Source organism: Ochotona curzoniae, unplaced genomic scaffold (genome assembly GCF_017591425.1).
Source record: "Ochotona curzoniae isolate NIBS_2020 unplaced genomic scaffold, NIBS_Ocur_1.0 contig_2210, whole genome shotgun sequence".
Lineage (NCBI taxonomy): Eukaryota > Metazoa > Chordata > Mammalia > Lagomorpha > Ochotonidae > Ochotona > Ochotona curzoniae.
Window position 1 is genome coordinate 17,625,145 of NW_024465369.1, and position 24,511 is coordinate 17,649,655.

Consider the following 24,511-nt stretch of genomic DNA (forward strand, 5'->3'; position numbering starts at 1 on the left):
TAATGCATAATCTTTGCTGTGAAAGGGTTTTCTTAGCTCAGTTTTTACCACGCCCCCCAAAAAAGTCAAATGGAGTTTTGAATCATATCCCGCAGATATTTGACTTGATATTAAAACTTAGTTTGGGGGTGGATATTATGGCAGTGAGTTAAGCTGCTTGCTGCTTGTGACCAGCATCCCATCTTAGAGCACCAGCTTCAATGTCAGATGCTGCACTTTGCATCCAGCTTCCTTTTAATGCACTCAGAGGCAGGAAATGATACCCCAAGTGTTAGGGTCCTGTGACTCACAGGGGAGACGTGGATGGAGTTCCTGGCTACTGGCTTTTGCTGGTGTTGGGGAATAAAGGAGGATTGAAGAGCCATCTCTGTGCTTTTCTCTCATTTACTCTGTAACTTAGTCTTTCAAGAGTTGAAGTTAAACAGACATTACTAAAAGAATGAGCTGTTTAACTAATATCTACCAGTACCTGATTCTGAATGTTTTCTGAAAGAAAGTGTTGTAATGGTTTGCCAAAGTTTCTGAAAAAAAGGGGCCCGTAAGTGACCTTGATCACCATGTGATTGTGAGTTCTTCACTGTCAGCTGAATGATTTATTAAACCCTCTCTGTAAAGAGAGTATGCCAGTCCCATGACCATCATATTCATGATGAATCTTTCAAATAAGGTAGGAAAAAACCAAATATGTTGAACTAGTATTGGAAGTAAAACGCAGAGGGGGCCGGTATTGTGCTGTAACAGATTAAGTCACCTGTTGCCTGTGACACCAGCATCCCATATCAGACAGCGCGTTTGAATCCTGGTTGTTCCACTTCCAGTCCAGCCCCCCACCCCGTGTTTATGAACCCGAGAAAGCAGTGGAATATGTCACCCATGCAGGAAGCTTGGGTGGAGCTCCTGGCATCTGACTAGCCCAGCCCTGTTGTGGTTGGGAGTAAACCAACAGGTTGAGGAGATCCCTCCATCCCTTCCCATCCAGCTCTGTATGTGTGTGTGTGTGTGTATTCCTGTGACCATATATCAAAGAAGTTTTTCAAATACATAAATAAGCCTTTTTTAAAATGAACTATAGGAAGACTTTGAAGAAATTCAAGAAAGCACAATCAAACAGTAAGTTTATGTTTGTGCAAAAATATTTAAATTCTTCTCTCCATGGTTTTTATGAACTTTTAGAAAAAAACCCTCCTATATGCCTGAATTTCAAACTTTTTTGCAGTGCAATAAACTTTTAATTCCATTTTCTGTGGACTTTTACACTTAGATAGAATGAAATGTTTTTATTCTTTGTAGACAACTTTTAAGGAAAAGAGTTTTAAAAGAAGATGTTTTCTGAAATCATTGAGGGGTACGTGATCAGCTGTGCTATATTAGTAAAACAACATGTGATACTGCCAAAATAGCAGAAATATTTATTAAGTTTATTTTGATTTCTAATGATCCTATAGGTTATCTATTACACCTTTCTCTATCCTCAGATCACAATGATTTTACCCTAATAATTCTTTTTATTACATTTCATTTTATGACATCATTTCATAGGCTCTGAGGTCCCCCCAGCCCCTCCCCGTTCCTTCCCCCCATGGTGGATTACTCCACCTTTTTGCAGTATTACAGTTCAAATCCAAGCATGCTTCTTTCATATGCAAGCATGCATAGAGTCTAGCATCTCACTGTCCAGATCAATTCAGCAGTTTCTTGGGGAGACCATCTATGGTCTAAAAGCAGAGCTGGCAGAATATCGTCCCAACCAATTAAAAGCTATAACATAACATCAACAACAGTTTACAACATTATGGAGTTAATTGACATGGTATTGAGTAACCGATATGTTAAAAAATGCAAGTTCTTAACCATGTCCTGTGACTACCCAATTGACATTTCAATTTTTGTTTATGCACAGTTGGCTGCTCTACACCTTAAAATGGCTATAGGGCACTATTCAGCTGTCTTGTGTCTATTTTCATTTTTGTATTTAGCAGTTTATAGTATTGAAGCATAATTTTTACTAAACTTGGCGGATTTTAGGATAGTCCAAACTGGCTTCTAACTTTAACAAGGCATATATCAACAGTTGAGGTGCAGAACAATTTGAGGGGTGTGCAGAAAAATCTTCAATATCCCAGTCAAGAGTAACTGATCTTTGTGTCCTACGTAGTGAGGTATATGTGAGCCCCTGCTGAGCATTTCCTGTCTGGTTCTAAGCTTTCCTTGTTTTTCCCTGTCTGTCTTTTCTAATTTTTTTTCTTTTTTTGTTTTGTTTTGTTTTTGGGTGGGTGGGGGTGCTCTGGAGCGACCCTAATGGTCATTGCAGGAGAGGGTGGGGATCCAAAGTTGGAACTAAGTAAGGACCAGAGAAAGCTCCTCTCCCTAGTCCCGAAGGGAGTTTACTGTTCTGTTTCTGCGGACCACTCAGTGCTTCTAGCTGTTGTTCTGATGACATTGGATCCTGATTTTACGCCAATAATTTTATAGTTCTGATTCATATGCTTAAAACTATAATCCGTTTTAAGTTAGTTTTAGTATGTAGAGTATGGCAAGGGTAGAGTGTCACCCTACCCTCCACAAGTATATCTCAGTAATTCAACACCATTTGATGAATAGACTTCTCTTTCTTGAACTGCTTTTCTGTGTGAGCAGAAAAGTGTGAACAAAAAGTATGAGCTTGTTGGTGCTTTCTTTCCTGTCCCACTCAGCCTTATGACAGTTTGTTACTAGTTAGATTACTGTCTCAAAGCCAGGTTATTCCTTTTTTTAAAGTTTCATGGCTATTCTAGTTCCTGTGCACTTTTATATACATTTCTGAAGTGGCTTGTCAGTTTCTAAGAATAAGCATCCAGGATTTAGACTGGAGTTCCTTTCTGTTGTCGATCAGTTTCAGGAGAATTGACATTTAAACAGTGTTGACTGTGCCTGATGTGTGAACATGGTGTTTCTACTTAGGCCAGCCTAATTATCTTGCAGGAATGTTTTTGAAGTTTCATGTGCACAGGTCTTCCTCATATTTTGTTGAATTCGTTCCTAAGTATTTTGTGATTTTACATATTAGATGATGCATTTTTAAAATCCAGGTTTCTAATTGTTCCTAGAGAAACACTGTGTGTGTGTGTGTGTGTGTGTGTGTGTGTGTGTGTGTGTGTGTGTGTGTGTGTTGTTTTGTTTTTTAATAACCTCCTACTTTTTTCACTTGTTGCTTTATGGATAAAGGTGGTCATATTACATCTCACATCTGTCAAATCCCAGTTTGTCCTGGAGTCTGTTTTATGACTTTTGTACTGTAAGCCATGCTGAGGACAAATACTTTTGTATACAGAAACTCACTATGATGTTTAAATCTGTGCCTAACATAAATGGTAAGAGCTGATAGTTTACCCCATATACTCAGTTGCACTGTTCAGAAGCCCAGTTTCTTTCTTTGTATCAGACCCTGACCGGAGTAGGACACAGCTTCCTTTCTACTCCCATGTATGCTATCTCCTTTGTAATTTCACTGATACAAATGTACTCTTCAAAAATACTCTAGTTCAATTAGAAATTACTCATTGTAATTCTGAGGTGTTGTTGTTGTTTGTGTTGTGCACTATTTGAATAAAGGCAAATGAAGTCAGAGAACCCAGTTGGTAAAACTAGCTTGTTATTTCAGATTTTTTTAGTGAATGAAAGTTATTTATGCTATTATGGGAATTGAAAAATGCCTAATGATTTCTTTTTAAATATATTTTATTATTTTATGATAAAGTTCCATAGGCTCTGGGATTTCCCTTTCCCGCTTCCCAAACTTTGTCCCTATATTATAAATAGTCATAAGCAAAAGTCCATCATTCTGCTATTTAAGTGTGTCCTGACATTATAGGTATGGTCAATAATGCCTAATGGTTTCTACAAGAAATCTAAAGCTTATTTGTTTTATTCCTTCTCAGAATTATAACTCTGTTTGTTCACACCTACCCAAAGTAATTTTGCAGGCATTCTTAGTTATACATATTAGATTTTTTGATGGCTTTTAAAAGAATATGAAGTAATAGATATATTAACTGGCCTGATTTCATTATTTCAGAATGCATATATACACCAAAACATCACATTTTGCCTACAAATATATGTACATATTTATCAGTTGAAGATAAATTTTTGCAAAGGAACAAAGATTGTAGTGGGCAGTGTGGTGCAGTAGATTATGCCATTGCTTGTGATGCCTGCATTTACACATGGAGTGCCTGATTTGAGTTCCCACTAGGGTTCACTTTTGAACCACCTTACTGTCAACATGCCTAGGAGTCAGTTGGTGGTGAAAGTGGTGGGTAGGGCTGTTGTCCATGTAGGAGATTCTGTTGGAGTTCCTGGCTCCTGACCTCAGTATGGCTTGGCCCTAACTTTTGTGGGAATTGGACAGGTAAAGCTCTGAATGGGAGGTATCTCTCTGTGTTCTTCATTATGTCCCTTCTCACTCTGCCTTTTGAATAAGGTTAGTTTACACACACACACACACACACACACACACACACACACACACACTGAAAAGGAAGAAACTCTTTGGCAGTTGAGGGGAATTCCAAAACATCTTATGCTATTATAAGGGTTTTCTAGTATAAATCTAACCTGCCAGCACTTTCTCCATTTCTTAAATCCAAAGTAACAACTATTCCTGGTTTACAGTGCTTTGTGTTCAGCTCTGGAATGGTTGAATCACTGCTTAGGTTGATGTGAGACTGTAAATAAACCCAACTTTATCCCCAGTGCCAACTAAACTGTATCAAAAAACAAAAAAAAAACCCAACTTTATTAGAATGACCCCTTTATTAGAAATTCAGTGAAAATACCTTTTAAGTTGGGAGATGGTGAAGCACAGTTGATGTTATATATTAGAAGATGAGTTTTAGAATGATTTCATCAGACAAAATCTGTTGAACCAGAAGAAACTCTTGCTAGTCTAAATAAAGGAAATCATTTGGAGTAGTATCATCAAACATTATTTTTAGTCTAGAATCTGTAATGGAACACTTGGAAAGCTATCCTTTCTTATCCAAATAAGAAAATGATTTCATATTCAGAGCTGAAGAATGCTTCAAGGCTCTCCAGGAAGCCATGGCTGTGGAATGAATCTTGTGTGCTGATTGTTCAACTCTAGCCTAGTGCACAAATGGCTAATTTTCAAAAATTGCAAATGGAGAAAGTTAGAGATTTTGACCATATGTTTTCCACTGCCCAGAATGCCTGATTGACTCCCAGTGGTCTCTCCTATATTCATTAGCCTAGTCCTTGACATTCACTATTGTGTGTTCCAGCTTTCCACCTAGATCTGTTACTTTTCATAAACTGTGTTACTGGAAACCAGCTAAACCCCTTGCAGTCATTAGCACATGCTCTTTGGGTGTCAGCTGTTTGTTCCCATTTCTGCCATCTGGAAACTCAGCTGCCTGCCTGTCACACCCTCTCAGGACATCTGTATGCTACCTGTCCTTCAGAATCCAATTCCAAAGACCCAAGGAGGTTTCCTTCGATCATCTCTGTTGGAAAGAGCCTCACCTTTCTTTGAACTTCCAGAGGATCACATATGGTTCTTATATCCTACTTTGTACTACAGCTATGTCTGTCATATCACAGAAATGAGATTTAACACTTTGGAATTGAATTTTCACTCAGTGTCTTATATAATGTGTTCTGGATGAGTGAAGGGACAACATGAGCTGATTTTTTGTTTGTTTGTTTGATGTTTTTTTATCTTAGGATCTGGAAACAGGGCACTAGATGTGATAGCAAGACTGAGAAGGTCTGGAGGCAGGGATTTTTCTTAGCACAATGTTTTCATCTGTTGACAGCTCCATGTTTGCGGTAACTCAGCTGGCACCAGCTTCCTGTGTAGTTTCTTACAAATTTGCCTCATGCTTGAACTTGGTTTCTTGATCATTATCACAGTAAATAGCTGAAGCCATAATATTTTTTTTCAGTGACACTATCCTCTTATCTGTCACAATTTCGAACCATATTGGCAACTTCAAATAGCTTAAGGGACTGGAATTAAAAAATATGTTGAAGATGCTGGCATTATGACACAAGGAGTTAAGCTATTGTTTGTACTCCCTCATCAGAGAACTGGCTTGAGTCCTCACTACTCCACTTTCTATCCAGTTTCCTGTTATTGTGCCTGGGAAAGCAGCACATGATGGTACAATTACCTGAGCTTTGTCACCCTTGTGGGAAACCTGGATGGAATTTTGGACCGGGGTCAACCCTGGCCATTGAAGCTGTGTCCGTGGAGTGACCCAACAGACAGAAGATCTCTGACACTCTGCTCTGTCTTTAGGAGAAAGTAAATATTTTAGAGGGCAGCTTTGTGGTGTAGCATCTAAGGCTGCTGCCTGCAACAAAATCCCTTACAGATACTGGTTTGAGTTCCACCTATTTTACTTCCAATCCAGTTTCTGGCTCATATGCCTGGGAAAATAGTGGAGAATGATCAAAGTACCTGGGCCCCTATCATCCATGTGTCATAAAGAAACTCCTGTCTTTGTCTGCACCAGCTCTGACAGTTGTGGCCTTTTGGGAAGTGAAGCAGCTTGTTGAAAATCCAGCCGCAGGCCCAGCGCTACGGCTCAATACCCAAAACTTCACCTTGTAACTTCTATGATTCCGTATGGGTACTGGTTCTTGTTCTGGCTGCTCCACTTCTGAACCAGCTCCCTGTTTATGACCTGGGGAAAACAGTAAAGAATTACCCAAATTCTTGGGACCCTGTACCCATATTGGGGACCCAGCAGAAGCTCTCAGCTCTGGCCATTCAGGCCATTTGGAGAGTGGACCAGTAGATAGATTTTTCTTTCTTTCTCTTTGTAAATTTGGTCTGCAGTTCCAATAGAAGTAAATAAATTTTTAAAGCAAAATCCTGTTCCTCTCTCTCATAGCTGTACTTTTCAAATAGATAAAATCATTAAAAATAAATATTTTGGGATATGAATTTATTTGTGGGAAATTTTTTTAAAGATTTATTTTTATTATTTTTTATTGGAAAGGCGGATATACAGAGAGGAGAGACAGAGAGGAAGATCTTCCATCCGATGATTCACTCCCCAAGTGAGCCGCAACGGGCCGATACTATGCGGATCCAAAGCCAGGAGCCTCTTTCGGGTCTCCCACGCGGGTGCAGGTTCCCAAAGCTTTGGGCCGTCCTCGACTGCTTTCCCAGGCCACAGGCAGGGAGCTGGAAGGGAAGCGGGGCTGCCGGGATTAGAACCGGCGCCCATATGGGATCCCGGGCGTGCAAGGTGAGGACTTAACCACTTGCGCCACCGCGCCGGGCCCCGGGAAATTTTTTTAAACTGGGTATCCTTTTCCCATAGTACATGTGTTCCATGAACTCTTAGACTACTCTGGGCAGACTTTCTGTAGACAAGACAACTTGGCAGCTCCTCTGGAATATCAAGATTGTTTCAAACCACCTTCTTGAGATACTTTGTAGGGAGAGAGGGTGTTAGGTATTCTAGATACCAAGGAAACATCTAGTTCTCCTAAATTAGTTTCTATTTGTACAACTTGCTAGCATTGTGAAAGCTGAGATGTTGTGACTCAGCTCAACACCTCCTGTTTACCTGCCCTGGTTGTTCTTGGTGTACCCTCTTCTCAGCCTCATGCCCACCTCTTGTGCAGGTGCACTGTTCCTGGCCACCTCTATGCTATATATTTCATTTCTGTCTGTTTGTGATATTAAGGTCATTATCTTATTCTTCTCCCTGGTGGTTTATGTGAGCTTTTTCCACTTTAGAGGGAAAACCCTTTGAGGACATGGGCTCTTCCTGTTTTACCCAGCTTTGAAGAGCATTTGGCACCAAGCTGATTTTTGCCAATTAGTGTTCACTCTAGTGTTAACCATTCTGGTAGTAATTGCCACTCCATTAGAGGCTATGGTTTGCTTACTTAGCGTTTGGAAAGGGTGCTCAACTACTTGCAGCTTTTAGGAGGAAAAACACTCAAATATGCTCAGCTTATGTCTTAGAAGCAAAGTCCTTTGGTTATCGAAATGAATTACTACAGATTCAGAAAAATGAAACATTAACATGGGGATAACAGTGCTAACATTCATCCTGAAAGATGCTTAAGCAGATTTTGTAGTTCTGCTAAAACACTACTGAAATAACACCGGTCTCCCTGTGGCCATTGGGGGCCATGACAGTAAACAGTAAGTGTGGGCCCTGAGAACCATTCATTTTGTGGAGGTGTCCTGTTTCCAGGGATCTCACTGTTGTTTCTTTGCTTAAACTTAAGAAAAATTGAAGTATAAGATACACCTGAATGGAATTTTGTTGGATTTCGGAGCTGCTTATCCAAACATTTAGATTCTTATAACATACTTGTTAGTTCAGTTGACAGAAAATCAATCTCAAATTAAGTATATGAAGAAAAAATGTGGAAAATCAGAAGTATTCTGGGGGATGAGTGGAATGTCCAGTTCTGAGCCCTATGTAGAAAGGTTTTGCATGACAAACTTTTTATGGTTTAAGTGGAGAAAGGTAGAGGAACAAGGACAGAAGGTACATCTCAAAGGAACTGTTTGGCAGGTTTAAAGGAATCTAAGGCTGTCTTTCTATATGGAACAGGACAGGCCAAGATGAAGGATAGCTAGTGAGTTCCATTTGCCATGAGTTACCTGATTGAATGCACCCTTATCATAATCCCTCATTTAGTTCCTTTAGGAGTGCTCCCATTTCAGTGTTCTGGTTGCAGTAGATTAGAGCTTTAGTCATTAAATGGAGTCCAATACATGCTTTGTCTTCAGCCCTGTCTTCAGAGTGGGTCTGATGTGATTGTGAAAGGTATTAGATACTTTCAGAGACAGGAGAAGCCAAAACAGCCAAACAGCTCTGTTCTGAGTTTAGCTGTCCCATGCCTAGCTTGGAGCCTTCCAGGCATATCGGGTATATGCCCTGTTAACTCCAGGTACAGTCATCTTTCCACACTTTATAAGCTTAAAAAAGAAATGTCTGGTGCCGGTGTGGTGACTAGCAAGCTAAGCTTCCAACTGTGGTGCTGATACTTGATATGGGTGTCTCTTCATGTCTTGGCTGCTCCATTTGTGACCCAGCTATCCATTAATGCAGTTAGGAAGACAACCCAAGTCCTTGGGCCCTTGTCACCCATATGGAGTCCTGGATGAGGCTTCTGGCTCCTGGCTTTGGACTTGCCCAGCTCTGGCTCTTGTGAGATTTGGAGAATGACCAGTGATGGAAGGCTGGTGCTCTCTCACTCTCTTTCTCTCTCTTTCTCTGCAGCTACCTCTCTCCCTCCCTGTCCCTCCGCTTCTCCCGCCCCTTCCCACTCACTTCCCTCCTCTCCCCTCCCTCTTTCATTCTTGTTTCCTCCATCCCTCCCTCCCTTCCTCCCTTCCTACCCTCTCCTATTTCCCTTTCCCACTCCCCCACTCTATCTCTCCCTCTTCTCAGTAACTCTGTCTTTCAAAGAAAAATAAATTTTTACAAATAAACTATCCTTTATTTATGAGAGAATTGCCTTGCATATAGCATTTAAAAGTTTAGTTCCATGAAAACTATCAGTGACAAAACTTCCATTTTGAAGTACACCATCAAATTCCTGACACTTATTACTGTGTTGTGAAAAGGAACAAAAAGTCAGAGCCTGTGTTTGAATCTTGGTTCTGATATATGGAATTGATGGAAAATGAAAATTAAAAGATAACCTTATTTTGGTGCAAAGAAGTTTAAACTCAGGAATGATATTTTATAGCATGCATTCTTGCAAACTCTTTGAAACTGTCTCTGTATCTCTATTTTGATATAGATAGGAGAATGATTTTAAGCAAGTCATCTAATCTCTTAGCTCTGTGGTCTGCTCAACCAGATTCTCCTTTTCTGGAGGATTAACTATGGCTCTTATGCTATGAAGATGCAGCCTATCAGAATAGCCACTTGGCAGCAACCTGTTGGCTAGTTCAGATTTTGAGTCCTTAAGCATTAGTACTTTGACCAGAGCTATGGTTTGTTGACTTTCATGTGTTAGTGACCTTAAATCGACCATTACTTGCCACAGCAGAAGGAAGCACACAGCTGGTGTGATTATGGGTCATAGGATTTGTAAAAACTGGTATAGAGTTGTTATTTTTAAAAAAGCAAAATTTTCGTTTATCCTAATATTTCTCTGATATGTTGTTCAGTTTATGTCACGTACAAAATAGAAAACAACAACTTTCTAAGAAAGATGTTTACAGAGATGAGAGACAGAACGATCTTGCATCTGCTGGTTTACTTCCCAAATGACTACAATAGCCAGAGCTGAGTTGATCCTGAAGCCAGGGATCTCCTCCAGGTCTCCTATGAGAGTGCAGGGATCCAAAGCTTTGGGCCATTGTCCACTGTTTTCCCAGCCCAAAAGTAGGGAACTGGGTGAGAATTAGAGCAGCAGGGAGACAGGGGCCTTGGTGTAGTGCTCATATGGGATCCTGGTACTTTCAGGCAGAAGATTAGCCAGCTAAACCATCACTCCATTTCAAACAACTGAACTTTGGTAGCTCCTTAGGCTGTTTTTCAGAGATTTTGGCAATTCTCTCAAGCCCTGACCCAGACACTCACACTTGATAAATCCCTGTGGCACCTGAATTGCCTCTGATCCATCAGTGATTTTTTAAAAAATTATTTTTGAAGGTTTTATACCCTAACGCAGTGACACTAGAGATGTTGAATACTTGTGAACTTATATTTTACTTAGGAAGGAAACTTTGAGGTGCTAAGTAGGAATATTATGCTTATTTTTTTTTTACATAAAAACCAGAGCTTTATAGAAGTGTAATTTAAATACCGTGAAATTTATCCTACTTTATTTTAAACAAAGTGAAAATATTAATTGATATTTTATTAGAAACCGTTTGTACCAATAAACGTTATTATATAATGTGTTCTCTGTTCAACATTAGTAATCCAGTCCTTAACATTTCTAAATCTGTACATAAGTAAGAATTGGGTGAACTGGGAAGAATGTTGGGAATCCCTGTGTTGGAGAAACATAAGCTTGTATGGGATAAACAAATGGTTAAGCATGTTGCCTAATTGTCAGTGTTGGGAAATATTGAAAAATTCCATTATAGATCAAACAGTAACCAGATTTTTAAAATATTGCCGCAAAAAACATTCTGAGCTTTAGATGGAAAAGAAGAATTGTCCTCAATGACAAAAGCCTTCGTTTGACTTTAGTTTTTTAATCCTTCTGGAGCTGATTTAAACTTTTTTATTGTTATTATTTGTAAGACCTAAGAAGCTGTAAGATGAATAGTAGAAAGCCGGCACCTGTTTATGTTCTGATCCAGTCAAGAAAAGAATCGCTTCCAGCCAGCTTGGACCCATTGTACTTCCTTCCTTGAATACAACCTTTACCCTGCTCAGTGTTTTATACTTGAGTTTATGCTGATCATCTCCAGACAGACACACACACACACACAATAACATCATACACAGAAATATTGCGTTTGTGTATGCATTTCTAAGCATTAGAGTTTAATTATTTTGTTTTGAGATTTCATGTAAATACAATGATGTGTTTGTTTTGGCTTGGCCTCAGGTTTATGAAATCTCTCAGTGGAAGCATAGGCTATATTGTTGTCATTGGATGTAATGCGGGGTTGTTAGTACTTATTTGCAAGTGTGTAGACGTTTGTTTTTCTCCTGAATTGGTACACTGTTGTCTGTTCTGTCTTGAATATTGTAGCTTAAAATTCAATAAATGTGTGCCTGATGGTCTCAAAGTGTTGTTCCTCTGTTGGCAACATCAGCGTAAAACTTGCTAGAAATACCTCTTTGGAGCCCTATCCAAGATCTACATTCAGATGGCCCATTGGGATAAATATTACGTATTTTTGGGGATTTTCTCATTTGGAACTGCCTTAGGAATTCACTAATGATAACACTCATGTATATAAAGGCATACAAATACAAGCACACTGTGACCCTCCTTCTCTTAGCCTTAGAATTGCTACTCATGTCTTTGGAATAAATTAGTTTTATCCAATGTGAATCATGTTTTTTGTTGTTGTTGTTTCAAAGATAAACTAAGCATGCAAGAAGGAATGATTTTCCAACACTGAAGATAGTTAAGAGAACATACAACTAATTGAAGACCTGCAGAAACCTAGAATGAGAGATATAGGACTCAGCCAAGAAAGCAGCAGAGCTAACATGAGTTCAAGTTCACGTGTCCTACAGGCTAGGCCAGGTCTCTGCCCCTACTGAGCCATGTGTGAGCTCTGTCTGAGTATGGATGAGGCTTGGCTGGGCTGTAGCGCCCAACAGCAAGAACTGGATTAGGTGAGGGCTAGTGAGGAAAGGCCACTGTTCCTGCTAGGACAGGAGGTGGGCTAAGTATGGCTGGCCCATGGACCCACCAGTGTGCGCGAGATCTGGCATTGGATCTGCATAGAGGAGCCTGGGGAACTGCTCTGTTGTTACACGCTCCCTGCAGATGAGTGCAAGAATCAAGACAGGGAGCAGCCTAGACCAGGCCAAAATATGGTACCCACTGGCATACATTTGTTGCATATTGGGGGCAGGCCAGACTGGGTCAGTCCATATCACCGACTGGCAAATCTGAGTGTCAAAATGGAGTGTGGGTCAGGGCACAGTACCAGCCAGTTCACATAAGGGCCAGGACTGGGAACTGGCAGGGCTGGGCTAGGCTGTAGCTCCCATTGGCATGAATTGGAATTGGGGGGGGGGGCGGATCTGGCCTGGCCAGGCTACAGCACCCACTGGCAAATGGCAAGGTGAGGGGGCTGTGCTAGAGTGGGCTGCAGCACCCAACCAGCACATGTGAAACATGGGGCGTGGTGGAAATAACCCCAGTGAGGGGGCTGTGAAGGCCCCCCTGCAGGGCCACTAATCTCACTGGTGAGCATGAGACCTGGGATGGGGGCAGACTAGGCCAGGCAGGGCCACATCCGATGGCCTACGTGTGAGCTAGATCAGGGAAAAGCCAGGCTGGGCTGACTGTACCTTCTGGTACATGCATAAGCCAATGTTGGTGTGGATTGATTGGGCTTTGCTGCAGCATCAGGGGCCAAATTCTGTCAGACGTAGGTATGGCTTAGACAGATGGTGGCATCTGCTGGCACCAGTGTGGACTGCAGAGTGGCGCTGGTTGCGACGAACTGGGCTTCAGTACCCATCAACATGTACGAGAGTTGAATGGGATGGGGACAGACAGGACCAGTCTGCTGTACATACTGGCAAGCACAGGAACCAGGGCAGGGGCAGGCCTGATGGGGGCAATTGTGAGTCACTCCGACTAGGCTGCAGCTCCCACTGGTTTATGTGAAGGCTGAGTATGTGGTGGCCAGGATTGGGCTAGGCTCCAACACCCATCAGGTTTTGTAAAACATGGGGCTGGATATAGAACTGAGCCATCAATTGCAACCACCAGTGTGTGGGTAGGCTGATTTGGGTGACAGACTGTGCCAGACCCTGTATTGGCAAACACATACAAAAATCAGGTCTGCAATGGCCTCAGATGACGTTTCTTGGACGATTCCCTACCAACTGAATTGCTGGACTCAGAACCCTAACCATGAATATAAGTGCTGGTTCCATATGCTGACTGTGAGAATGGATGTGTCAGAGCTGGGCCTCCTCAGTGGCTCAGATGGAGCAGAGGACAGCATATCCAAATGTACATGGAGGATATGGCAGTACATCAGAGCCTCTAGAGGACACCTGGTACCATGGCATAGGACAGAAGACAGAACAAATTGATCAACTACCCCAGCCAATCATTGGCAGTGAAGATATAGGCAGACGGAGACGCTAAGGTGGATCAAAGCAACCAGTGGATTCGGGAGAAATCTCATCGTGATTGGAGTGGTGGATTCACCAGCAATTCAGGACTGTTGAACTATGAAAACCTCTTGAGAATTTACATGGTGTTGAAAATTTCTGTTTTTCTTCCTGTTGTTGATGTTGTGTTGTGGCTTTTCATTTAAGAGGGATGTGTGGTGACTGTGTAATAGAGACTATCATGTCCAGATATGAGGATGCAGTGCAGTGTGCAACTCTACTTCCAGATCAAAGATGGACTACCAATGAAACTATTAGCTGTATTTTGTCAATGGGAGTCTGGACACTTGGCCATTATCCCTACCCACAATGATGAACATGTGACTGTTTATGAAAAGTTATGCTATAGTAATAATATGGGGGGATTAGGTGGGAAGGAGACAGGGGAAATAAAAATTAACTAATTAAAAAGTCCACATGTCCTATTGACTGGCTGTGTCATCATCAAGCACAAGTAGACTGCATGTCTTTGAGCTTCAGTTCTCCTCCTGTTCAAAGATTATGAAATGTGTTATAAAGATTCAAAACAATCAGTACATAGTGTCTTTTTGTAGGGTCATGTCCCTGCATGGATGCATTTGGTCCTTCATCAGTGATGTTATTAAGCTGTTTGATTTGAATGTGTCATGCCTTCCTACCTTTCATGCAGTTTACTTATGTGCTTCTTACAGGAACGCTTCCAAGTGAAGAATCCTCCTCATACTTACATTCAGAAGCTCAAGGGCTACCTGGATCCAGCTGTAACCAGGAAGGTAAAATGAATTTGTTTGCAGTTGTTGTTGTTGCATCCTCAAAAGCTCGTAGTCTTGGTGCCTTCCATGAGTTCTTTTCCTTTGCATTAGTTTCTGCCCCTGCCTCCAGGAAAACCACCATTGGAAACCGACTATGAAAGAAGTCACAGGAAAAAAACCTCTTAACTTGAGGTTAAAGATGCTTTGCTGAGGTGGAAGTCATGAACCTTTGATGGTTATTTGACTCCCTCCTCTTTCCTTTTAGACAGGGCCACATGGTCAGTCCAAGGTGCTTAGGCCCCAGGAAAGCAGGCCTTGCTGGAGAAAACACTTACCTTTCATGCCTGGAGACAATCCCAGAGACCTTAAAAAAAAATCACTGGGGCTTTGTCAATCCCTGCAGTGCACACACATCCTGTGTTGATAGTTTGAACAGCTTCCCCACCCAGGCCCTGCCCCTGGCCCTAAGAAGGTAAGGAGAAAATAGCTGGTTCCATTCTCAGCTGACTGTGTTTTACAAACAAGCATTGCTTTGTGCAGCCTCACAATTGGCTTTAGCTGATGCCTTGTGGTAGAGGATGTAGCCTGGCACAGCCCTGCGGCCCTGGGTCAGTCCTGGAGTGTCTCAAGGCAGTGCTGTGCCTGCTCAGGGAGGGTGAAGGGGCTCTCCTCCGCATAGCACTTGTTTTTCCACCGACGTTCCACAACTCCTGTTTTCAAGGCACCAGCAAAAATATCTAGCTGAAATCCCTCTGTTGTTTTGATGTATGACTCATGAGAAAACAATGGCACACTTTTCTGGTTTAGTCAGAAAAGGCTCTTTATTCCATATTTTTAAAATTTTTCTTTCCTTTTTTTTGTCACTTTCTGTTCTGTCTCCTGCCTTCCTCCAAAGTCGGTCAAGGAACAGCAGTTATTTGATCTTGGAAGTTTCGTGGTCTTTGGGCTCATACTTCATATACAGACAAGTTGCAGTAGAATCTAGGGAAGATGGAGAGCATCCAAACCTTCACTGTCAGCTCCATCCCTAATGAGGCTCCAGTGTATCTTGTAAGGATCTACATGCTTCCTAAAGAAAAGCTATTAGGGCCAGCAGTGTGGCAAGGTGGGTTAAGCAATTCTGGCACCCCATATCGTAGTCCTGGACATTCTGCTACCCACGAATGTACCTGGGAAAGCAATAAGCTTGTTTGCGTGCTTAGGCTCCCTGCAAGCTATTTGGGAGACATAGATGGATGGAGTTCCTGGCTTCCTCTTGGCCCAGCCCTGGCTGCTGTGGTCATCTGGGAGTAAACCAGAAGATGGAACATCTCTTTCTGTCACTCTACCTTTTACATAAGCCATCTTTCTTTTTTAAAAATGTTGTCAGGCTTCCCAAATGCTTTGTTTCTCTCTTGTTTACATTTTGCATTTAAGAGTACAGCATCAGTCCTGGGATTACCGCACAGCAAGTCAAGTTGTCACCTGTAACAATGGTATCCCATTATGGGTGCTGGTTCATGACCCTGTTGATCCACCCCCCTCTGTAATAGTATACACCTGTGAAAGTAGTAGAAAATGGCTGAAATGCCTGGGACCTTAACACTCACATGGAGACCCCGATGAAGCTCTTGGTTTTGTCATGGGTTTTAGCCCTGAACTGTGTGGCTGCTTTGGGAGTGAATCAGCAGATAGTAGATCTCTCTCTCTCTCTCTCTCTCTCTCTCAGTTTAAAAAAAGAAAGAGAGAAAGGAAAAGAGAAAGAAAGAAAGAGATGTGGTAGCCTTGATTTCATCAAATTAGAGACAGTTATGAAGGAAGACACCTAAACAAAATAAGCATATGTTTTTGCATGATTTGCTTGCATAGGGCAACAAAGTCCTTCTTTAGTATAGGTTTCTGAACTAGGCAAGTTGGATGGTTCAGACCTTAGCGTTAGGTACCCTCATCCCCAGCTGAGAGTGACAAAAATGCCAGTGTTTGTAGATACTACTGAGATCTGCTCGGTTTGCTCTTAGACAGCATACATTATATCCCTAAGCAATCTTCTTCACATTTGTGGAATTCTGGAAGGTGGAGTGGGGGAAATCTGTAGACTGACAGGTTGCTACTGAGCCTGTAAACCCCAGACACTACAAGGAGGAAGTTGCTCAGGAGGAAGAGGGATCCTCTGTGCCCCCACAGTCCTGCTTCTTCCTTAGATCAGTTACTTCCAGGTTTGGGAAAACAAAGCAAAACTAATACACCAGATTTTCAGAAAATGAGAAAAAGAGGTGGACCAAGACTTCTGGTCCATCACGGTTGACTTCTCTGCCCTGGGCTGTGTATTCACCTGAGTGGTTTGCTCAGAGTCTCATCTCTCAAGATGTAATGTTCGGCTCTGGATGAAAGGACGAGCCACTCTTGCTTTAGTACGGCTTCTGCTGGAGCCAGCAAGAGGCAGTCATTGGCTGCACACAGCATAATTGTGATGCTTAGAGCCCAGAGAGTTGAATTTGTTGAGAGTAAGGCATGGACTGTAGTTCAGATGAGCTTAGAATTCTCAGCTGTTACACATTGCAGAGAGAGGGGTTGGAGTTCCCATCCGGGTTTCACATGTTGGCCAGACATCCTGGGCTGAGCAGGCTTCTTTGAACTATGTCTGGAGTCCTTGGATGCTGCACTCATTCATCCTTTGTTTAAATTGAATAGAAAATACTTTATTTGCTCTTTAAAAAAAATTCTTAAGTATTTTCCATGTAGATTTTCTTCCAAATTGTTTTAAATGAAAGCCTTCAGGACAGAGAAGGAAGAAATTCAATTAGATGTCTTTCTGACCCAAGCTTTGCAAGCCAGCTGCTTGGTTTCAGGGCAGGTTGCTGGAAGTCTGTGCTTTTGCCTGCAGATCACAAAGAGGGGAGTCTGGTCTTTCGCTGATGCCGCAGTTGTGCAAATGAAACTGACTGTACAGCTTGTCCCAGACTCTGTTGCCTCTTGTAGGCTCATCTGTGGACCCTCCTTGTACACAGAAGGGCAAGGGTGGGGTCCATACTGCCCATGGATCCCACCTGGCTCCTTTGAGCTGCTCCCCATAGGCACATATTTCCATTTGAAGTGTGAAAGCACCTTGGATATGTTTTAGCCATGTGTGATATTGGCTCTCCTTGTTAATGTGTTAGAGGAATGGATGCCAGCTAGGGTTTCTCTGTAGTCCAAAGTTAAGCTGAAACTAGAGCATTTGCCAAAATAATAGAATACATGGCAAAGTCAGCTGAGTTTGACCTCAGTTATGCAGTTACAAAGGATAGTGCCCGGCTTAGTCAGGACCAACTGCTGCGGTTATTCTTACTACATAGGGTTTTGATTGCCTTTTCTTGTTTTGAAGTCTAACTGTGAGCCCTTTGGCTGGTTCTGTTTTATTATTATTATTATTTTTAATTTTTTAATATTTTTAATTTTGATAGATAATCTTACATAGATTAGGGCACAGAGGGTCAAGGATTACAAGAAACTGGGTAAGACCATAGTTTCCACACTAATATCATTTTTTTTCCCCCTGTATCTAGGGTCAGGGGAGAAACAAAGGGGAAAACCCCACCCAACCTCCCACCCATCCCAGGTCCCCTATGTGGGGCATGCTCCGAAGATCTTGTTCAAACAGTTTTGATAGGTTTTGATAGTTCAACAGATTTGAGTTGCTGCCAATCTCACCATTGCAAGCATGATGAAATCTCTTCAGAATCCACTGGTTGACATGATCTCTTCATGGTTGGGGTTCTGAGATCAGCGGTACAGTTGGAGGGATTCTGCAAAGAAACTTCATCTGAGGTGATCCCAGACCTGATTCTTGTGTGTGCTTGCCAGTACAGGGTCCAGCACAGCCCGTCGCCCCATTCAGCTTATGCACATTCTGGTCATTACAATTGCTCAGCCAGTTCTGTTTCCAGCCCTGTCTTCCACATGAACCGGTGGTTGTTGCAGTCAAGCCTGATCCTGTCTACTTCATACTCGGTCCTCATGTAAAACAGGGGAGCTGCAGCCTAGTTTGGGCTACTTCCCATAACCCCACCAGGCCTGCCCCATACCCTGGTTCCCATGCTTGCCAGTATGTACCGCAGACTTGTTCAGTCTCTCCCACATCCCATTTAGCTCTCATACATGTCAATGGGCATTGAAGCCTAGTTCAACCCAACAAGCCCTACTATCCAGTCCACAGATATACTGGTAGGTGTCTTTCTCTCTAGCCACTCCTGCCCCTGTCCTGGTTTTCATGCTCTCCAGTGGGAGTGGTAACCCAGAAGGGAGGTGCCCATTATCTCCCCACTAGGCCACTCCCATTCCCGGATCATGCACTCTCCAGGTGGTTCTAGAGTTTAACTTGACAAATTTAGCCCCCAGTGCCAGCCTCTGCCAGCTGATGTTGCGGCAAAATCCAACCAACCCTCACCAACTCTAATTTATGCTTGCATCAGTCAGAGCAGTCAGCCAAGCCTGGCTTTTCCCTGACCTAGCTCACATGAGGCCCACAGGTGTTGTATCCCTGCCTGGTCTGGTCTGCCCCCATCCCAGCTCATGCTCTCCAGTGGGAGTGGCTGTCCAGCAGGGGAGTCCACATTCCCCCTTCTGGCTTTGTCCCATCCCTCCTTGGTTCTCATGTGTGCTGGTTGGGCGCTGCGGCCACATCTGGTACGGCTCACCTCACCTTGGTTTTCCATAATGTGCACTGGTATGTGTTGCAACCAAACCTGGCCTGACCACACTCTGTTCTGGTGTTCAGATTCACCAGTAGGTAATGTGAACTGGCTCAGCCTGGTCTGCCCCTGAACTATGCCTGGTCTGGGTTGCTCCCTATTGTGGTTCTTATGCTCACTTGCAGGGACTGTGTCCTGCCAGAAGAGTTTCCCAAGCTCGTCCATCAGAACCTCTACCTATGGCAGATCTTGAGCATACCAGTGGGTCCATGGGCCAGCCCCACTTAGTCCATCTCCTGTCCTGGCAGGAACAATGACCTTTCCTTACTGACCTTCAATCCATTCCGGTTCTTACTATTAGATGTTTCAGCCCAGCCAAGGCTTGTCCATACCAAGACACTGCTCACACATGGCTTAGTAGGAGCCAAAACTTAGCTTTGTCCGTCCTACATCTACCCAGATTTTCCAGAGACTCTGTTTGTGCTGGCATCTAGCCTGGCTAGGTTTACCCAGCCCCAGTTCACACTTGTACCAAGGGAGATTGCAACCATATCCAGACCAGAATGCAACCCTCACTCTGGTCCCTACATTCACCAGGGGTTACACCAACCCAGCAAGGGAGTATTCTCACAGCTCCCCAACTGGGTCTATTACCATCCCTAGAGTACACACGTGCCAGTGGTTACTTTGACCCAGTTGGCCTCGCCCCTCACCTGTGTTGGCCTTTGCCTTCATTGCTCTGTCCTAGTATCCCTGGCTCATGTAAACCAGTCAGTGCAAGAGCCTAGCTTGGCATGACCTGTGCTCTATCCTGATTTCTGTTATTCCTTGTGAGTTGAGGTTTGCTTGGCACTGCCCAGTCCGCCCCCTTCCAGTTGCAGCTCCGCCTACCCCACATCCTGTTTTAGGATGCACATTCAGGTACTGTTGCCTTGACCTGCCCAGACTGTTGTCGGTTCCTTTACCTATAAGTGCTGCAGATTCCATGGTCACATCTAGCTCAGCCCATCACCATTCCAACTCGTGAGCTTACCAGTGGGACTTGTATTTCCACAGGATTGGGCCTACATGTCCCCCACAGACCTGGTTCATCTACCCCCAGACCTGGTTCTCACATGCTGATTAGTGTCTTGACCCTACCAAGTGTGAGCCATCCCCTGTTCCACCACTGAGTCAGGTACTGGTACCTAGCACTGCCAGACAGCTCCTCAGCCATAGCTTCCATGTGGACTGGTGTGGCAGTCAGTGATGCTCTGTGCTAATAGCCCATCTCAGGATTTCCATGTGGGCTTGTGAATCAGTCTGGCCCAAATAGATCTTACTGACTCCCCTCTAAACCAATAGGTCTCAGTCCCCATGCTTGCCGGCAAATTTTGTTATCCCTTTGCTGGGAATCACCCAGGATTCATCCCTCACCTATACTCACATTGGGCTTATCCACGGCTGTCCTTAGGTAGCAATTACATACCCTAAAAACTCCAGCAGGCAGAGCCTGGCACCAAATAGGCGCACTGGCCGCCCAAAGCCCAGGATTTGGTCACCACTTGGCAGCAGTGACCATGGCCTGAGTCCCCAGCATTGGGTCCAACCTGGCTGGGGCACCCCCTGTGGCAGCTATGCTGTAGGAGGCTGCTTTCGCCCCAGCCCCACAGCCAAACATGGCTGGTCATTTTTTTTTTTTATAATCTAGACTTATCCCCATGCTAGGCTCCTTGTGGCTGATGACATATATAGAACACCTTATCCTGAGAAAGCCCAAGGCAGTGATGGGAGACCTGCAAATCCCAGGGCTGCAGGGAACGCATCAGCACTGCCCAAGACAAAGGACTCTGAGCCAAGGACACTGAGTTTGTTTCAGAAGGGCAAGTGGGCAGAGAGCCTGAGTAAAGACTGGCGTGGGAGCTGCTGCTCTGAAACAGACAACACACCTGAAAGTGGTTGACCACAAATCTGCGATCTTTGTCCAAGCTGCAGTACTGCCCAGATGGAGGTCCTTTCTGGAGGATGCCCTCTAGAGTTAGTCTGTCACCTGCTTTACTTTGCTAATTTGCCAGGTACTGCAACTGGTCTCTTCATTGCTGGAAGAGGATCCAGCGAACTCTAGGCTCAGATGTCCTTCCGGACTATCCATGACTCCGGCATTTCTTATACCTTTAAACAGTAATTATTTATGTATAGCTATTTGTTGTTGAGGCAGAGAAAAACATAGAAGAGCTCCTGCTTTTTGAATCACATCTCAAATGCCAGCCATTGCCAGGGCTGAAGTTAGGAGCTGGGAACTCAATCCAGGTGGCAGGACACAGTTACTGGAGCCATTACAGCTGCATCCCAGCATCTCCATTAGCAGGAAGCTGAATTGAGCCATCAGATCTGGGAATCAAACTCGGGTACTAGACATGAAACACAGGCATCCTAAGCAGCATCTTAATTACTAAGCTAAACTCCTGTGTCTTTTAGGTCATTTTTTGATAGAGAAAGGGAGTGAACAATTCTCTCTTTACATCACATTGCAGAAATTTATTTTTTTTTAAGATTTATTTATTTTTATTGGAAAGTCAGATATACAGAGAAAGGAGGAGAGACAGAGAAATATCTTCTATTTGTTGATTCACTCCCAAGTGGCTGCAGTGGCTGGAGCTGAGCTGATCCAAAGCAAGAAGCCAGGAACCTCTTCTGGGTCTCCCATGCGAGTGCAGGGTCCCAAGGTTTTGGGTTGTCCTTGACTGCTTTCCCAGGCCTCAAGCAGGGACCTGGATGGGAAATGGGGCTGCCAGGATTAGAACCTGTGCCCATATGGCATCCCTTCATGTGCAACGCGAGGACTTCAGCCATTAGGCTACCACATCAGACCCTGGGAAAATTTCTTTTTCTTAGATCCTACTACTTCTGGAATGAGAAAGCTGGAAAGGTCTTTTTAGGCTCCTTTGGAATAATGGTTATGAAACAATAGTGAGAAAGTAGAAGTCTTTCAGAGGAGGAGGAGAGAGTGATGGGAGCCTCCCATGTTAGCAGCATTTTAGGTCTTTGTTGGGCCAACCTGTATTCTGGAATCCTCATTTTCAGTCTCCTTCTTGCACTCACACACCTTTCTTGCAAGCTATGAGAGCCATTAGCAGAAGGTTGGAGCTGGATAACTGTATTTCTGTGGTCACCATGGAAACAAGAGTCCAGTCTTGAGCCAAAATTCTCAAAGCTTCTTGTCAGTGATGATGCAGATCTGCAATTCAGAGAGCCCGAAATCTCAGTAGAAGGTATTACATATTGAAGTCTTCTTTCAAAGTGGCCAGACTGTAATCACTGATGGAGAATGTGTCTATGGGAAAAAGTATTCCAGTGAACTCAGGTATACTCCAGTCTCTTGTTGGTAGCATGCATGTTACTAAGAGTCCAAAGGATAGAGAGGTAGAAACATTCACTACTAGAGAAATTCTTGGTAAAGAAGTAAGACCCTGAAGGAGTCTTAAAATATGTAGGATTTTGATGTTTCAGTGAAGGGACCTTCCAGGTGATGATTTGGGACAGACATGTCTCTGAATGATGATTTTTGCAGTATATTCGTTCATGAAGAGTTAATACAGCAGTCTGGAGAATGCTATCCAGAACTGGGCATCTTTGCAAGGTTAGTCCTTTACCACTGGCATCTGGGAACTTGTGTTTTGGAAGGGTTCCCACTTTCCTCTGATAAGAATGGCTTGCTGAATCTAAGCCATTGAAGAAAACATAATGGTTTCTCTAAATATCTGTTTTCCTCGTGGGAGTCTGGAATTCGTGTTATTTTTTTTAATTTGCTTAAAAGGCAGAGGCACAGAGAGGGATACACAGATTATCCCACCTGTTGGTTCATGCTCCAGATACCTACAGCAGCCAGGTTTGGGCTGAGTCTGGGGGCCAGCAATTCAATCCAGGTCTCCCACAAGGGTAGCAGGGACCCAGGTGCTGGGGCCATCACTACTATTTCCCTATTATGGATGTAAAGGCAGAGTGTAAATTTAAACATAGCCACTCCCATGCAAGATGTGGCATCCCAAGCAGCATGTTAACCAGTGCAGTATTCTGATATGTGCCTGTGTGACTTGTCCCCAGGAGAAGCCTGGACACTGAGTCTCTGATGAGCTCGAAGCATGGTGTCATTTGTGAAGTCCTGGCAAGAAGATTCTTGGAAGCTGGCTTCCATGTTTCATCCCGTGTGCCTTTTTTCTTGGTGAATTTAGCATTATATTCATAATGATGAGTGTGACTATGTACTAGGTACCAGGAGTCCTCTTAGTAAGTGCTTGGTACTGGAGGTTTTCTTGGGGTCTTTGACCCATAGGTGTCTTGGTGAATATGATTGCTGAAGATACTTATTGTATTAAGTCAGTCATTTTCTTAGTCCCTCCTCTGATTTTCTTTGTTAAAAAATCTTAGTGTGCTTTGTGAAAGCAGCTCACTTTAGAAAACGTGTTTCTCATGTGGTGTTAAAGCTAAGCAAGCTACTGTTACAACAGTTGCTAAAATAATTTGTGAGAATATGTGTTGTTGTGTTACAGAAATTCAGAAGGCGTGTTCAAGAATCTACACAAGTGTTGAGAGAACTGGAAATATCTTTAAGAACCAACCACATTGGGTGAGTGTTTCCTCTAATATCTGAGCTGTAAGGCTTTTAGACATTTTACAGATGGGTGGTTTCCAAAAAGTTGAACATTCTTGTTGCTCATTAAAAGAAGCTAAGGTTTAGATGGGTAGAAACTTTGTTAGTACTCTAATTGCTCACTCTGTAAGAATTATTAGAGGAGGGCAGGGGCTGTGGCACAGCAAATTAAGCTCCTGTGACACCAGTATCCCATAAGGAATAGATCTAGATATTCCACTTCCTTCTCAATTCCCTGCTAATGCACCTGTGAAAACAGTGGGAGATGGCCCAAAAGCTTGGTCTCCTGCCACTCATCTGGGAGTCTAGGTGAAGCTTATGGCTTTGGCCTGGCCTGGCCCTTGTTATTGTGCTGAATGGAAGATCTCTCTTCCCCTCTATGATTGTAGCACTGACTTTAAAAAATGAAAAAAAAAAAAAAAAGAATCATTAGAGGCAGGTAGGATAGCCAATCTTTGATTTGAGGCTTTCATGATAATTCTGCACTTACTTTCTTGGATGCATTCAATTTGGGCAAGTCATTGTGAGTGCTTACTTTAATATGTATGTAACAAATCTGGCAATTTAGGAACCCCCATGAGTAGCTAGAGACAAATATCATGAGAAATCTATAGACTTCCCTGTAGTTATTAGGTTGGTTATTTGGAGTTTCTCTCCTCCCCTCCCCTGACCTTAATTTCC

General features: G+C 43.1%; 1 protein-coding gene across 5 annotated transcripts in view; it reads left to right on the forward strand.

The window, feature by feature from the left end:
- FMNL2 (formin like 2) overlaps nucleotides 1-24,511 on the forward strand; it is a 306,297-nt gene that overhangs the window by 186,775 nt on the left and 95,011 nt on the right. For all 5 annotated transcript variants that reach the window (XM_040971574.1, XM_040971576.1, XM_040971578.1 and 2 more), the window contains exons 3-4: nucleotides 14,492-14,572; nucleotides 23,730-23,806. In XM_040971574.1, the coding sequence (XP_040827508.1) occupies nucleotides 14,492-14,572; nucleotides 23,730-23,806 (158 nt within the window). The remainder of the gene's footprint in view (nucleotides 1-14,491; nucleotides 14,573-23,729; nucleotides 23,807-24,511) is intronic.